We start from the raw sequence: 17,612 nt of genomic DNA on the forward strand, positions 1-17,612 counted from the left end.
GCTACTTTTAGTTACTCCAGTGTAAGCCAGTTGACCGAATTGGAGCTCTCCCTGTGTAACGGAGTAGAATTTGGCTGTAAAGTTACTTTGTTAGTAAAGGAGTAAGGTGGCTAACACACAGATGCGGTCTTTATATGGCACATTGAGTTGTGCTGGTTGCTTTTGCTGTTTATTGGACAACAAATAGCAATACATGATATTTCTTATTTAGAAAGTGATTTCATGCAGGGACCCCATTTAAGAAATCTGTATTACTTTAAGTATATTGAAACCTTAAGTGAATTTGCCAGAGGTGACAGTGGGGACCCAAAGCAGCGAGACACAAAGATTTGACATCATCACCGCACGGGAAGCGCCTGTAGCATCAGAAGATGAATTTTAAATGTCTGTGGAAAACCCGGTGCGGTTCCCTGATTGTCGCTCCGCAATCCTTGGGCTCCCGAAACGCCGCCCCTGGGCTGTGAGCCGGGGGCGCTCCCGCCTCCGGGGGGGGGTTAACCCTTAACGTGCCGGCGGGAGAGCGGGCTTTCCACCCGCGTGGTGCCCGTGGGGGCGCGGGTGGCGGCACCGCCCTCCCTCCGGCCCCGCGGGGGGGGGGGGGGGCCCTACCTGCGGCGGCGGCGGCGGCGGCAGGAAGGGGGCGGCGCGGCGCGGCGCGGGGCGGGGCGGCGGTTCCGGGCACGTCGGCGGGCGCCGCTCGCTCCTCACGCTGGGACCCCGCCGCCGCCGCCGCCCGCCCCATGGCCGCTCCGCAGGACCCGCTGCCCCCAGGTGAGGAAGACGCCGCTGCCGTGGCGGCGGGGAGCCGGGCGGGGTGGTGCCCGGAGGGGCGGCGGCGGCTGCTCCCAGCCCCCCGCCCCTGCCCCGCGGCTCCGGGGCAGGCGCTGCGCGGGGTGCGGCCCCCGGCGCCCTCCTTCCCCCCGCCCCGGGCGGGGGTGACCCGCGGCCGTGGCTCATGGGGAGCCAGGTGAGGAGCCTGGCCCCGGGCGAGATTAAAAGGGTTCGTTAGTTGCTCCCCTACCTCTTCCCCCCGCCCCCCCCCCCCCCCCCCCCGCACGCGCCAATTAAACATGGTAATAATTTATCATGTGCTCTGCCGATGCGATTTAGTGCAACTTGTCTTGTCAAGCCTGCTCCGGCGTTTAGTGCGTGCGTTAGGCTGGGCTTTCTAACAGCACATTAAAAAGCCGTTTTCTCAAAAGCGCCAGGCTCTGGGTGCTTAAGAAGCCCATGCTCTTTAACTGGCAGGGCTAATGGCAAATGACTTTTGAGTACCTCATCCCAGGTGTGCCAGCATCACAGTTTGTCCCCACCTACCTGCTCAGACAGTAGCAAAGTTTTCCGTAGTTAATAGTGAACAAAAACGCGTGAGTGCTTCTGTGATTCCATCTGATTTTTCAGAGAACTGAATATTCTAATCTAATTTGCCATATTTCCTCCTCTTACTCAAATCTGAAAGTCACGTGCCTCTGGTCGAAGCACCGTTGTTGATTCGGGTTTAATCAAAGGGTTCATCGCCATGAGCAACATTAGTATTAGGGTGATCACTTCATCAAGTTGTACGAAGTTGTACTCTTCATGCGTATGCCCTGCCTTGGCGTGAGACAGATCTTATATGTGTATGGTTGAACTGCATAACTACGCTAGACTTTACACGCTTCACTTGCTACTGGTGGCATCAAGGCTACGTTGCAGGGAAAAAACTCTGACAGAGGGGAATGCCGTCTCTGCTACATGGTGCTTTGTGAACCCCCTCCTGCTGAAAGGTCAGAATGCTGAGGTCTCCAAAACTCACCTTCAGACTTCCTTCCAATGCAAGGATGAAGAGCAGATGCAGGATTAGAAGTTTGAATATGTATGCGTATACAGATATATACACCTGTGTATATATAAAATTGGCAAACTGGTCACACTGTTAAGTGCACAGCGTTGCATCCCCGTTAGAGTAGTGGTATTGAGCAGAGAGATATGGTGGTGATGGGTTCAAGCCTGCTGCTCCAGTTGCAGACTGGTTATACTGGACAGGCTCAGGCAGAAGAGCCATGGCAGCCGCTGAGCGGTCAGTGTGCAGGTGCTGGGCGGCAGAAAAGAACCTTGGGAGCGACCATCGAACCTGACTTATGTCTGTCCGAGTCAATTCGCACGTGCTGATTTATGTCCATCTCAGTCAATTCACGTGTGGTTCCTGGCAGAAGTGTGGGGAAATCAATGCAGGCCACTGGCTGTATGCTGTCAGTGGGGAGTGTGGTGATAGGGATTTTTTTGAGGGGTCCCAGATAATGTTGTCATCAAGCTGTCTGTCAAAGTAACTGTGAAATCAGACGGTCTGCACCTGTTGGCCTTTCAACATGCAAAACTGTGGATGTTTCACATTTGAGATAAACAGAGAACTTTCCTCCCTGCTGTTTTGTGCACCTGCATCCAGCTGTAGGAGATGAGCTGCTGAATGCTGTGGGAGGTACGTGTGGGAAAGAGAGAGGGGACATGGCATTTTAATTGCCTTATTCACAATTAAATATTAAGTCTGCGGTTCTCAAATTATCTGCCAACTATCAGTGATCAACAAGACCATGGTGAATCATCTGCAGCCAGTATGTGCAGCGTTTATTCTTAGGTACAAATATTTATACACATACATGCCACTTACAGAAAATGTTGGGACTTGGTAGTGCTCCACAACCTAAAAAACATGGAAACTGCTGTTCTTCATAAAGAGCCAGAAAAAACAAAAGGCAAGAAAATGAGGTATAGGGACAGAAATACAGTTTTAAAATATTTTTCAGGATGGATACTAAGCAAGAAAGATGAAGAGTCACAGATTCATGGTGACTGTGTTTCTGTGTGAGACCTAGAAAGCAGGAGTCAATTAAAGGTACCACCCTGTACCCCATCCCCTCTTGTAGGGTCACCCTGGGGTCTGTCAAATCCTTACTTCAGATGCCTATATTCTTGGAGCTTCTCCCATTTTTTTTAGTGCTTCCCTCTGGATTGTGGAAAGTAAATAATTACCAGTGTCGCAATGTACCTTGGCCATATCTTGGAGATGTTACAGAAGACAGGGAATGAAGCCCTTACCATAGCTACAGTAGCCACCAAGGTTCACCAGGGCATGGACTGTTTGTGGGGTCTGTTTTCATCTATCTTAAGGTTGTTCTTAGATTACAAAGGCAAAAGAAAGGTTTTTATTTTTTTTTATTTTTTTTTTTTTAAACCCAGCCACGAATCCATAAGGAGGACCTGTAAGACCTCCAGAATAAACTGACGATAAATTGCATGCTTTGCCACTGGCTTTGTTGGGTCTTTGCTGACAGTGGAGAAACAGCAAGACTGGGGATGCCTGGGCTGGCCTTCTTCCCTGGAGCCTTTCTTTGGCCCCCAGTACCTCCTCCTTTTTCAGCTTTCCTTTACAGGGTGGGCTTCTCTCTTTGCCCCAGCTTCCTTCCCATTTTTTTCGCAGCTCTCCGCTACAGTTCCCACTTGGATCCTCCATTTTTGGCCCTACTCTCGCACAAGGTCTTGCGCCAGCTTATTGTATTTCCTCATATCCCAGTCTGACGCCCACCCTCTCTGCATTTGAGTTGGGAAGCTTATGGCAGTCTGTGCTGGCCCTTGCCATCAGGGCAGGCTTTATCCAGAATGTTCTGTTAATACCATGTTTCTGGAGCAGGGACTTAATATTTACCAAAAAGGGCGTGTGTGACAAGATTATGAGGTTTTCATTTGGGGTTTTTTTTTCCTCTTCTGTGTATGTCTTCCTAAACTTCCTAAACTTTACACTTGCACTGCAGTGTGAACATGCTCATCTGAAATTTCAAAGACATCTTGCCCGTGTAAGATGTTCAGCGTGTCTGCGTGCAAACGCTGTGCTCAAGCCTCGTAGATCTGACCCCTCGGATCGTGTGCCACCTGCCTGGGGAACGCGCGTGGTCTTCCTGTGGGCACCAGCACTGGGGAAGGCTCTTCCTGGCGTTGCGGAGAGGGGCTGGGCTCCGTGCCGGACACCCAGGAACCGCTGCTGGTGGGGCTGCCTCACAGAAGCAGGAGGGAGGACAGCTTGGTCCTGGAGCCCTGGCGCTGCTTCTGTCCTGCTGCTGCCACCTTTTTTATTTTCCGGCCTGTTTATTGCGCTGTCTTGTGTTGTCTTATGCTTTAGGTTGTTCTGTTGCGTTGAGTAGATTTGTAGGAGCAGGCCCCAAAATAAACAATTATGCTAAATTTGAGTTGGTTAGAATAGTGCCTATGTAACTTCTGTGATATTTTGTGGCTCCGTGTTTATACCGGGCATTTTGTAATTCATTTCTGGGACTAAGCTGTGTTCAAAATTTTCTATATTTGGGAGAAGGTAATCACCAAATATTGATTCCAGCCACCTCTTTCTGGTTGCGCTTGAAAGCATTTAATGTGTTCTTGTAGTAAGTATAAGGACTTTTAGAATGAGAGTGACAAGAATGGAGTGAAAATCCTACTACATAATTTAAAATGCTCTTCAGTTTCTGAAAACTTGATACTTATCAACAGAAGAGATTCCTTGAGGAAATGGCATGACGATGTTAAATTACAGGAGTGGCGTTGTGAATCCTGACTTCTGTATGAGATTTGTTTCAGGTTCTCTGTGCACTTTTGGTTAGTACCCCACTGTTATTTGTCAATTTAGCCATCGGTGCAGCGGGGTTGACATTTAATGATTCGCCTGCAAGTGCTTTGAAGATTTATTTTTGTATCTTTTTGATGCTAATATAATTGAAGTTTATGATTCTATTGTACACAAATAATTAATGTTTACCTCATATTTTTTTTTATTAGGTTTTGTACTACAGTCTGCTGTTTATTATAGTATTAATTTTTGTTTTAGTGGGTATGTTTACTGTTTGAATTATTGCTCTAAAGAAAAAACAGTGCTGCCACTCGGAGAACAAAACTTAGCTTTTAGCAGATTTACTGGATTTTATTCTTTATTGCTGATATTGCTGAATTGTTTTGTGATTTTCTTTTTTTAACTAAAAATAATTTAGAATTTTCATTTAAGTCTGTCTTTTGTTAGCTTAGAGTTGGATTTCCTTGTTCCATGTAGTTTCTCATCTGTGTGCTAGTAGGTCTGATGTTTTCTAGTTTGTCATGTTTTCTTGTGGAAATGTAATTTGACATAATGCATGTAATGGCTGCACAGTTGTGCTTTGTCTTGGTCAGACAGAAGCAAAATATGAATTGCCAGGCAGAACTATTTTGAGGATTATGCAGTAATAAAGTTTTCTTATTTCCAGCAGATCATGCAGCAAAAGAGCCAGTGGAGGATACAGATCCAAGCACTCTTTCCTTAACAATGGTATGTGTTTCTAATAGAGTTCAAATCATTATAGCTCTCTACAGTTATGTAATGCAGAACTGAGGTAAAACATTCAAGGATGTTAAACTTGTGAGTGTATCGGGGGTTTTGCTTATCTGTATGATTGTACAAACAAATTTTAATTTATTAATCTTGTGCAATTCAAGTGTAAGTAAAAATACCAATAGGTATGTGAGCTGAATTGGGTGGTATCAGCTGAGCTATCCATGGGAGAGCCTCTAGAGGCTATGACAGTACCATTTTTTTAATTTAAAAAAACCCAACAACCGAGAAAGATGGGTGCTGACTTTCTTCTGTCTATGTGGGTTGGAGGGATAAGAAAACCCACCTACGGCTTAAAATTTCAGTTGTACTAAGTTCTTGTTCCTTCCTGCACCTATTTTGGCTGATGAGTTGAAGTCATGGAGAGGTAAGACCATGGGTGAACCTAGGGCGAGACCAAGCAGTGCTCCCTGGTGCTTGCTGCCAGAGTAACACCCTTTATGACAAGGTTTTGTGTCCCAGGATATTAAACATGCCAGTCTTATGCTGAGACAGGAGTATATCAGGTAAAAGTAATACGAAATTCTGTGAGGTCTTTTAAGAGTTTCTCTTTTTAATGTTGCTATGGATTGTTTACTCTGGGGATAAGCTACAGTGCCCTGTAGCCCAGAGAAGACTGTTGTCTAATGTCTTACGTAAACAGATTGAAATGCATCCGTTTATTTTGTGGGATGGCAAGTGAGCAAGCTATTGCTTTTCCTTGGTGTTTTCTTCCCATTTTGAAGCTTTGCAACAGGGAGTCAGCAGGAAACTCTGAAAATTTCACTCGTACTTTAAATGCGGATCCTTCACTGGGATCCATTATTGCAGTCTGTGTACCTGCATTTGTGTTAGCAGGTTTTAATAAATGAAATAGACTTTGTGATTGTTTTTGTGGACTGACTAAATTAGATGCTATGTTTTGCTAAGGGGAGTTTTTAAAAGGTGGGGAAAAGTTGCTATGTCTGAGACAAATAAAAGTTTGTTTATCCCCCCCACTCCCTTAAATTAAGATGTCTTTAATCTGTTTGCTTGGTTATGAGCTTCTATAAAAGCCACACCTACTTTTATATAAGGGTAGGGGTCATAGGGAAAGAGGTGTATTTCAGGTATAATAGAGTAAGTTATAACACGCCTGGAAATCAGCAGCTATCCCCTTAAACTCAGTAATAATAGTTTTCTATCGCATCTTAATCTGCTCTTTAATTTTCAAGCAGAAGGGAAAAATATTTTTTTCTGTCAGTACAGTAACATTTTAGTAAAATCTTATATCTGCTAAAACAGCTTTTGAAGTCGTCCCTATTCCTCCTGGTATGCATTACCTTTTCTAGATTATCTTGCTACTTAAATGCAGTATTTCTTCTCCAATCTCTGCTTTTTCACTAAAAAGTAATACCTTTAAAAATACTGCAGCAAAGCAGCAATCTCTTACTTTTGCATGTGCTAATCAGTGGTGTCAGTAGCATCTCAATTCCCACATAAGAAGTTACTATGTCTGATTGCAGACAGATCAACTAGTAGCAATTTAACTATGTAACTATATATATGCAGTCTTATATACTCTTTCTCCAGCACAATTACACTCAAAATAAGAAACATCTGTGTCTCTTGCCTTTTTGTGACAGACTGAAAAATATCCTGTCCAAGACACAGGAGTACCTAAAGGTAAGTATTGTGAATTCTGTCTATTCAGGTGTCATAGATCTGTGGTGTTATGTGCAATGAAACCATTGGTGTTATCCAGCAGGTTGAAACACTCTTACTTTTTCCTAGATTTTTAAGTTTTAAATGTAGTGTCGTCTTCTGTATTTTTAAGGTCAGTTTGGTGTATATATATATAACTTTTGAAATTTGCTTCCAAAGTTTAGTTTTGATCTAAAAGTCAGTCTAAAACTATCATCAGAAGATCTTGGTTCTCAATCTGGAAGGAAAATACAGTGGTGCCATCAAAAACAGTGTTCAAAGAACAGATGGTAGAGATGTGGTAATGTTAGAAGGTGGTTTTGAAGAGATTACCAGTGCCTTCAGGTTACCAGAAATATAATCCAGAAATACCTTCCAGATCTCTTGCCTCTGATTGCGTTCTCAGCCCTATAACCAATTAACTCTTCATGCCATGTTTTACTTTCAGTAGGTATTAATACCATCTACTTGGGCACCTAATATAGGTCCACTCTGCACAAGTTCCTGCCTCTCCTCACTGAAAATGGAGTGAGGGAGTGCAGGTTCTGCATTGCACTGAAGTAAAATACTTGGATTACATAGTGTGCATATCCCCTTTATGGTTTCCTTGACATGTGGGGTGGGGTTTTTTTGTCATCCCAGGCTTCACCGTTGTTTTTTGTCCAGGGAATGCACTGGCAGGGGCTCAGTTGAGGAGTGCTCTGCAGGTAGTGTGTTTTCCATCCTGTGTTGCACAGCAGGTCTGCAGCAGGGACAGACACAGGAAACTACGCAGAGGCTAGTCATAATGGGAACTTTTGCTGAGGAGCATGAGCAATATACCACTGGGGTGAAAGAAAAGTTAGAGACTAAACTTGGGGGCTTGGGGGAGCCAGCCAGAGGAAACGAGCATCTTCTCAGAAGTGCTGCTTGGTAGGAAGGGAGAATGTGTGTTGAAAACTAATTTGAAATCATAAACTACTTTCTGTTTATTTGCAGCCAGGTGGTTTGTTCCTTCAAAATTGTTTATGAACACTAAAGCAATTTCTCTGTAACATTCTTTTCCATGTCCTGTCCTTTTATTTCACCTGTGACATCAGGTCCCCCTCAAAATTAATTAGATAAATTCCTGAATTTCAAATTTGTCACAGCTGTTTGAAATCTGAGATTGCATGTTTTAAATGCATTTCATTTAAGAATGCAAACTGAGAGGAAGTAGAAATTTCAGCACTTTCTGTATAAAGGAAATGAACTTACTTTATTTTTAATTTTAGTCTATGCTTCCTCTTGCTAAGTTTAGAAAAAAAAAAAGAGTACGCACTAATATATCTTGACACTTCCCCTTAGGACTTGAAAGTGATACAAATACCTCTTAATATTCTGTTCATTTCCATGATTTAAATTGTTTTCTGAGAATGACTTTTCATAACTATTTCCATAAAAATACAGACTTAGAAATACGAATCTGTGAGCTAAAAAGTGTTACAGATATGCAGGTCTGATTCTGTGTAACACAAAATTATGTTTGCTTCAGATATAATGTTTGAATAAACACTACATTGTCCGGGGGTGGGGTGGGGGCTGGTTTGTTGCTTTTTAGGTCAATTAATTAATGGACCATTTTGGGGCCATAACTTATTAAAGTTCTTAGCACCCTCTACTGATTATGCATTAAAGGTGGGTTGAGGGAACTTCTCATCTTGCAGGACTAGGCTTAATGTTTACATCATGTTTTAATTATAATTCTACCTCCACCCAGATACAGAACAAATTTCACACATAATGTTTCCACAGAAATGAAGTGGAATTTTGATGCCCATACTCTGCATTTTCAGACAGACTTTTTTTGATTTTTTTTTTTTTTTTTTTTTTTTTTTTTTTGTGGTGGTGTTGTCTCTGGACCTACAGTCATAAAGAATAAAGATAATCCTTATTAAGCATTTACCCTGCTGGGGTGGAATACTATTTGGCTTTAAGTTTCAACAGTCTTATAAAACCAGAAAAAGAGGAAAATCATGATTTTTTTTTTTTCCTTGCAAGTGTAAGGATGAACTATTTGATTCAGATCAATTTCTTGAGTTAGATAAGGAAATATGTCTTCTTTCTGTTATCTGATGATTCATAAAGCTAAAAGCTGTTCTTTAATGAGATCTTACCACTAAACGAACAGCAAATGGAAATGTACCAGCGCTACAAATGTAGTTGCCACCATGGAGAGTTCTTGTGTGTAAAAATGTGTAGAATATAACCTCTTTTAACCTCATGTTAATGGTTGGTCAGTACCTGACCCGGGGGAATTATGCAAATGGTTTGATGATGAGGACCTTATTAATCATGCAGAGTGAAATTTGTCTGTTTGCACAAGGTTCACAAAGGGCTATGCATCCATTGTACCCTATGTTGAGGGCTGAAGTGAAGCTTGAAAGGTAGATAGAGTTTGTGCTGTACTGGAGAATGTTGTGCTTTTCAGTGGACTCCCAGGGCAGTTGATAAACACACTTTGAAACGGATTATTTCAGTGTTTCAGAAAACTCCTGTGTAGTAGAGATAAGTAGGAATAGCCTAATTCACAAAGGGGTAGAAAAAATGGTAAATATTGGTGAAGTACATATTTTAATAATGACCAGTGTAAGTGTGATGAGAAAAGCAAAGCAAAAAGGGATTTTATTGACTTCCGACAGTTGTCTTCAGCCTACTTTGATGTATTAGTTTGGTTAATATTCTCTGGTCAGCTTTCTGAAAGAAGAACATGACTCTTGCTTCAAAAATAGTGTGGCGTTTGCTTAAAAAACAATTGCTACGCTAATATCTGATCTCTGCAAGGATTATTTTTCTTCACACAGTCGTGCTCTGCATGATTGTTGCAGTCTCTGCTGTTTTAATATTTTGGGCTTTTAATCCAGCATTTCCCAGTGACTGATCATGATATAGAGTTAAATTTTGTATGCTAGACACCTATAATTTACGTTTGATAGTCTTACTATTTAAATTTGTATTTGGGTGGAAGACCAGTGTTTCACAGTCTTTGTCTTAGATGAGGAATACCTAACAGATCAAGTTACATTGGAAATTGCATCTGTGAACATCAAGACCCTTACGTCAGATTCTGGCCTAATCCAACAGGTAAGAAAAATGATACCTGAATGTGAACTAAGTTATTGCTATTGATTAAATAAGTATGTTAACAAAGAAATATATTTTTGACTGTATCTGGAGAGCCTGGAATTACTCAGTAAAACAGACCAGAAATAGACTCTCTTTTCAAGAGTTCAATGAAGTAAGCTTTTGTGGAGAAGAGCAAAAGAAAGGTTATTTAATCATTAACATGTAGTTTGTAGTTTAAATAGGTTTTGATTAGTGTGTAGATGCTCTGAAGAAGAACTGACAAAGAGTTAAGGCTTTGTCATGCATGCTCTCCCTCTTTCCTGCTGAAAATAGAGCTAGGGCAGAGAATAAGAGAAGTACTAAGGAATCCTAGGTTTTGGACTCCTTGTGTTTTGCCCTTAGGGAGGCATTTGGCTTGTTCTGCTTTCATGTTGGGAGGCTGCTCTTCCCGTAATGGAAACACTCTCCACTGTTTGTGGAATCTTACGTTGCCATAGGGTGGGCAATACTGAGTGACCCCCATGCTCCACAGTTACCATCTTTCAAGTGAAATGTTATTTGCTGAATTTCAAATTGATTCTCTTTGGGTTGAGCAGAAAACTTGGAGAAGAGAAATGAATGAGCATTTTCCAGCGAGACGAAGAATTAAAAGGAATTCCTTATGCCAGAGTCCCAGCTGAATTTCATCAGAAACAAACATGGGTTTGGTATGCATTTCACAGATGATGGAGGTAACAGTCTTATTCCCATCATCAAGAAGAGAGCATTTATTGCCAGCTTAGAATCACTATAAAGATATTTCCATGTATTAGGGTGTTAATGGCTCTACAGAGCTGAAAAAACTTTCTACTTATCTTCAGACTGTGCATAGACCTGTAGATGTTGATTGGATTTTAGTTGTGGGCAAAAAATATTCTTGCTTAATACCTTAATTTCATGGGCAGTAGCGCTACATTGTCTTCTTGCAATTACATTACAAGAAAATGATCTTGAATAAACCTGAATGCATCTGACTTGACAAAAGTAGATAATAACTGATCAGTAAAAATACAAATTTTGAAAACGGATGTATGGCACAGGTAAGTATCCCTGTTTGTACTTTTTGCAGTACTCGCCACTCTTGTTATTTTTTATCACAAGACGTGAGTATAATGACATCTCTTGAAGGCATTTATGTATTAGCTTTTGCAATACAGTTTGAACTTTCTTGAATTCATAAAGTCTAGGAAATGTTACTGAAACTCAGGACAGCAACTTATCTATTGCAAACTAAGTTTGTCCACTTTTCCTTTTTTTTTTTTTTCTCCTTTCCTTTTTATTTGCTTGTTTGTTTCTTTTGAAACAGACCTCTGGAGAGGCTGAGCTGTGGTAGGCAGCTCCTCGTTCTCCCAATGAGTTACCCTTCTGGGGATTTGCTCCTCAGGGCTCAGTAATAATCTTCTACCTTGAATTTTTAAGGAATTTGTGGGAATGGAGGCAATGACTATAATCAGGATCTCCAGATTTAATTTTTCTTAAACTTTGGGTGCTGACGTGTTGCCATGAAGGCCAAGTTCATGTTTAAAAAGCTCTGTCCAGAGAAAGCTTACGTGGTGCCAGTGGAAAAGTAAACTACTAGAAGATAATGGCAAGGATTATTCTGTTGCAAGTGGCATGTGCAGTTTTAGATCTCTCTTGAGCGGAGAGCAGATGGTTTGTGGGGTGAATTGATGTTGCATGTATCATCTTGCAGTTTTCAGGGAATAAAGGAATGCTGAAAACAGCATGCTAATTTTTCTTTTCCTAACAAAGTCTTTAAATATTTTGGAGATAGTTTACCTTCTTTATAATTGGACTGTGAATATATGCATGTTCACCACATCAACTGAAGCTGCCTGTATTCTATTTTTAGTGGATTTCTTAGTAAAGAAGGTGTAGCAGGCAGGAATAGAGTATCTTATTACACTATATTGTTACCCAGTTGACTTGTGTTTGCATGCACAGCCTGCAAAATGTTAAGAAGCCTGCTGTTGTAGTTTTGGAAGAATGACGCAATACAAAAAAATCAACAATACTTTACTGCAGCTATCTAAGGGGAAAACCCCCTTCTGCTTTCATCTTTAAATCCTCAACAGAAGAAAGCTATTTCACCTGGCTCCACACCCGCGTAGTTAAAGTAAGGGCATCTGCAGTTTCCCCCCAGTTCTAGGATCAAGGTGCTGTCCTTGCAGTTTTTAGATGTTGCTCTCTAAATATTAGAATTGAAATGTTACAATGTGTGTTGCAGTCTCGAGCTGCTAAGTAATTTCATTATGTTTAACTAGCAGGCAAAAAGCCACTGAGGGAATGTTTACTTCAAACAGGAGGAGGGTTACATGCAAACCAGCAGAAATGTTCAAGTCCACCTGTTGTCTAGAAAAGCTTCCTATGTATGTAAAGAAAATTGTAAAAAACACTCCTCCACTTTTCCTAGGTCAATGAAACAATCCCTTACTGCTGCATGTTACAGGCAAAATTCTCATTTTTTTCATTGCAAAGCATTTAAAAAATCTTTTTAATCAAGCCATATGAATGGTTGAAGAGCTGCTGAGGGATTAGGAACAAATTATTCAAAAGACGTAACCCCATAGCATATCATTAATAAAGATGACGTTGTTCAGTGGATACAACCAACAGGGCAGTTTTGTGAGCCGAAGCATGAAAATGCTGCCGGAAAAGACTGCAGATTGTCAGTAATTCCTCAAAACCAGATATATTCCCTGTCTGACTTTACAAGTAGCTCAGGATTCTTCTAAGTAATGTCCTGCCACTTGTAAATTAGTGAAATAGTTATTCTGGTGTTCAGAGGCATTGTTTAGATTTATATTTGTTTTCTGTTTTGTAGCCAGAAGACAAAGACACGCAAAACCATAGTGACGAATCACTTTCAGGTAATATGTCAGCTTTACTGTTCTACATATTTTATTCCTAGCTTCTCTTTGAAAGTACTTTATTAAAAACTGCTATTTGTCATAACCAAGGACAGCCTGGATAGTCAATGTTTGTGGAGCTCATTTCATTACCAGTGTCATTTACAGCTTCCTCTTTGTTCTAAAGGGGGTGGTGATCAATCACGCAGATCATACAAAGTGTGTAAGTTGGGCTTTCCACATACATCTAGTACATCCATCTTTGGAAGAAGTCTGTAGACAGCTACCTGGAGAGAGCAGAAGCTCACAGTGGGCTGTGGGGGCTTATCCCATAATTCTATGAGCTCAGCTGGGGGTGGGGTGTGCGTGGATGATATACAGCCCTGTTAATCTAACAGTGAACAACTGAGAACTTCCTGTTAGTAAAGAAGCTTGTACTATCACGTAGCATTAGGATCATGCAATGAGGTGGGTAGATCATAATTTGCTCATATATAACACAGGGCATCTTAGGAAAGCAGGATTCTTTATAGTGCTTTTGATAGTCTGCACACGGTATAGCACAAGAAGCAGGTTGGTTTAGTTTTGTTTACCTATAACTGTGCGCTGTGTTTTCTTTACCCCTTCTTCCCTGCTTCTATTGGAGGATAAAACTTACTCTGGCATCCTTGCAAAGCAAAATAAGATGAAATTCAGATAGGGTGCTCTCCTGCCCTTTGAGCTCAGCCAGAACTTTGATTGGATTACATTCATTTTGCCTTGTTTGTATGACTAAATCTTGGTATGAGCGAAGCAAGCAAATTTTGTCTCGCTTCAGCGAGAGTTTAGGGTGCATGAGAAGAACAGAATAGTTCACGTATGTATTTCTGTAGAGAACAGCTGCAAGGCCTGTGGAATACCGGTGAGCAAAGCTGTCACCAGAACATGTTTCCCCTTAACAGGGAATCTAAGCATTTGTATGAAGTTATGTGTCTGCAGCAGTGTTGTTGCTGCACGTCCTAACTTGTTGAAAACTTCAGAAGTTGTCTTTGGCCTGCTAAAAAAGCCAAGCCAGTGAGCAATATTACAAAAATAACAATACCCTGTTCTTCCCTTAAAAACAAAAGAACAAAGTGCATGCAGAAGCTACATTCAGCTGAGTAGCTTTTATCAGCACTAATATTCAGAATAAAAAAGTCACAATTTGATGGTCTTTCTGGAATTTTCACACAATCTGACAATAATTACTGCAAATGAAAAAAACCCAAACAAAAAAAACCCTAATAGGTGCTGTTGTCTGTATGAGTAGGTGGCACCAAACACCAGATTTGCCCTTTGCTAGAGATATAGTTCAGGTCTCTTAGACCAGCACTGATCCAGCACTGTAAATTGTGTGTCACTGTTTTCTGTTGTTGTTTTTAATCACTCTTTTGATCAGTACCAGTTTTCTTATTGTAGTGTCCCTTTTTCAAAGAGTTTTATCCCAGGTAGAATGAGGTACTTCCCTATTCCAAGCTGTACAATGAGGCTGGAGGGCAGAAGCTTTAGAAAGTGCTTCTAGGCTGTGTCCATTATCTACTGCTCTTTGGACATACCAAATTCCCCCTGCCTTCAAAAAAGAGCAGGGAGAGTTAAGGTCATATCTGCAGCCAAAATGCTCGATGTTAATTGAGTCATTAAAAAAACACTGCAATGTTAAAGGTCTTAGTATTAGTATTTAACTAGAAGTATGACTAGAACTGGTTTCTACGTGCTTTTACGGGTTATTAATATATAATACAGTCTGATAGCACCACATTGTTCACAATGCCAGGGTGATACTGACTGTTGTGTGTGGGAGACCTCTAAATGGCAATTTTCAGTATTTGATGCAGATTTTAGAACATATCACCACCTACTTCCAGCAACTTGGTATTTTTATTTTTCTCACACATGGAGGAGTATGCACTTTATTCCTTTTCATAATGTACATTTAAAATAGGCTTGCTTGGTAGAACAGGGACAGCTTTTATTGTAAGAGCCCTCACAAAGCAAAGGAACATTTCCACTTTTTAATTGTGTTGAAGTACTAGATGTTAGTTGTGTTTGCGGCTGTCAGCAAAGATTCTCCGGGTGCAAATATTTCATGTTGTTATGAAGGCAGCAGCTCAGAAGTGCAAAACCTTTTCCTTCATCCTACAACATATGTATACAAGATGCACATAATGCGCGCATAATCCTGTTGGTGATGTAAGCAGGGGTTATGGCAGATTCAAGGAAGCGACGTAGTTCCCAAAAACCAGAAAGGGGAATATCGCAGCTCACACGCTGGATTGAATTGCATGCTTTTTCTATAAAAGTATAAATATGGTACTTCTAAAATTACTGTCCTTTTGATTATAGCCATGAGCATAGTGAAGAGAGAAGTCTTAGAAAGTTAATTTCATGACTACTTCATAAGGAAAGGCATTACATGTCACTATTCTGACTTTTTCAGAAACAATTCACAGGAACATAATACTCTTCAAACCTTTGCGCTTTTAACTCTTTGTTCCCAGTGAAACCACAGCAATAGATCCTAACTTCTCCCCATGTAATGGTTTTTACTGCAGATCTTAAGAAAACCTGCAAGGAAAATGGCACCTGCTCTTTGTGTTTATTCCGTGCACCGACCATCAGTGACATGCTCAATGATGAGGACTTGTTGTACACAGTGAGGCTAAAGCTGGATCCCTGCCACCCAACAGTGAAAAACTGGAGAAATTTAGCAAGCAAGTGGGGGATGACTTATGATGAATTGTGTTTCCTTGAACAGAAGCCCCAAAGTCCCACCTTGGAGTTCTTGCTACGGAATAGTGACAGGACTGTGGAGCAGCTGATTGATCTCTGTAAATTTTATAAGAGAGTTGATGTTGTAAAAGTGCTGCTGAAATGGGTGGAGGAGGAATGGCCCAAGAGAGGGAACAGAACTTACCAGAATGACTTCTAGGTCAAAGAAAATTGTTAGTCCGTACGTGTTAAATGCTGGGACTAGCTGCCACTAGTACCTGGGAAGTTTCCCTTGCAAGAGAGAGAGAGAGAGCCTGTACTGACGGTTTGTATACTGTGTAAGCTTTACATACTGTATACACATACATATGTTTTGTGCCCTCAGGGTTGCAAAGATAACCTTCGAAAAAATGGATGGAATAATGCAGGTTGTGTTCTTGAGTCTACAAATGCCTTCAGTTTCTTTGCTGCTGTTTGTAGGCTTCCTAAGTAGAAGAGGAATGAGCAAGCCAGACCACTGGTTTTACGGCAGCAGTTGTGAACCATGTCAGTTGTGTGCTGTTGCTATTGGGAAAGCCACAATTAGAAGGCAAGTCTTTTGGCCTTTCTGGCAGCCCTTCTGCAATTTTATATGCTCTACCTAGTACAAGATGAGGGGTTATTTTTTTTTCTTCCTATTTTAAAAAAAAAAAATGGTTTTTAAGCTTTATGACACTGTTTTCGGCACAGGAACACCTCAGTGTTCCAAGCAGCAGTTTGGATTTGAATGTTACAATTGATTAAATGTTTCAACATCACATTCAGGCAAATTAAGCTTTAAATCTCTTTTATAAACTAGAATAGGTGTTAAACAAAATAATTATTTGCATACTTCTACATCATAGGGCATATATTTGCTATAGAAGAAATCATGCAATTCAGAGAGACTTTCCAGCCCATAACCACTAGGGACCAAAAAAACCAACTAAAATGCTTTGTACTTAAAATTACTTTCCAAAGTTTTGAAGACAGCATACAGTCTGAGTGTACTTATCTGTTTATCTCAAATGCCTCTTGCTTTGCAGTGTGAGGTGATGGCTAATGCCTCACCCACAGTATATCCTTTGTATTGAGTATAACTTCCCTTTTCACAGGCTGTGGTTTTCTTTACAGTCCTGTGAGTTGACCTACTTTCTGTCCCACACCAAAGTAGTTGCACAATTGGGTAAAACTAGCACAAGTTTATGTATTGATTAAAGCCACTCTAATGGGGAAGTTAACAGGTGAATTCATCTACAGTCCAGGTGGACGGTTATTAAAGCACTTATGGTGGTTTAGACTAATATTTCTCAAAGAATTCTGATGCTCTGAATTACACTGTTTACTTTTAAAATATTTTAGAAATTGTGTCTTTTTCCTACCATTCTTCTGTGTTCTAATGTTTTAAAAAAACTCCTGAAAAATCAGTTATACAATACGATGTATAAAGTACTTATAGCTATAATGCCACACACAAAAATGTTGTGACTTAAAAATATTTCTAGTTGTTACACTTACTAAAAGCATCTCAGACAATACTAATATGTATATAGGTGTACATACCAAAGCACTGGTGAACAGTATGTCAAGATGTGGTGCAAAACTAGAATGGGGGTACAGGTTGATGCACTGTTTACTTTTCTTGAGTAGAAATGACTAAGAATTAGTAGCAAAGCTGAGGGAAGTCTAATGCTGTATACTGAGTTTTTTACTGTAAGAGAATGAAAAGGGACCTCTAGTAATACTATACTATAGATACTGAGCGATATGGTTATAGAGGAGCTAGAACTAAAGACTAACATTTTCAATGTCAGGCACTTGTTCTGGGGTGACGTAAATTAGCTTTA

At 40.8% G+C, this 17,612-nt stretch overlaps 1 protein-coding gene across 1 annotated transcript; it reads left to right on the top strand.

The window, feature by feature from the left end:
• The first annotated feature begins 740 nt into the window (after nt 1-740).
• On the top strand, nt 741-15,967 carry EDARADD (EDAR associated via death domain). Its single transcript, XM_075708208.1, has 6 exons — nt 741-771; nt 5,262-5,323; nt 6,991-7,030; nt 10,035-10,150; nt 12,996-13,041; nt 15,591-15,967. Exons 1-6 carry the CDS (start codon nt 741-743, stop codon nt 15,965-15,967), a joined length of 672 nt encoding a protein of 223 aa, XP_075564323.1.
• Nucleotides 15,968-17,612: the final 1,645 nt, after the last annotated feature.

This window comes from Pelecanus crispus, chromosome 3, assembly GCF_030463565.1.
Source record: "Pelecanus crispus isolate bPelCri1 chromosome 3, bPelCri1.pri, whole genome shotgun sequence".
NCBI lineage: Eukaryota > Metazoa > Chordata > Aves > Pelecaniformes > Pelecanidae > Pelecanus > Pelecanus crispus.

Bases quoted from the DNA above. Each gene is read 5' to 3' on its own strand.
- EDARADD (XM_075708208.1), top strand. From the start codon at position 741: ATGGCCGCTCCGCAGGACCCGCTGCCCCCAG. The intron at 772-5,261 runs GTGAGGAAGACG...TCTTATTTCCAG, and splicing joins GCAGGACCCGCTGCCCCCAG to CAGATCATGCAGCAAAAGAG. The intron at 10,151-12,995 runs GTAAGAAAAATG...TCTGTTTTGTAG, and splicing joins ATTCTGGCCTAATCCAACAG to CCAGAAGACAAAGACACGCA.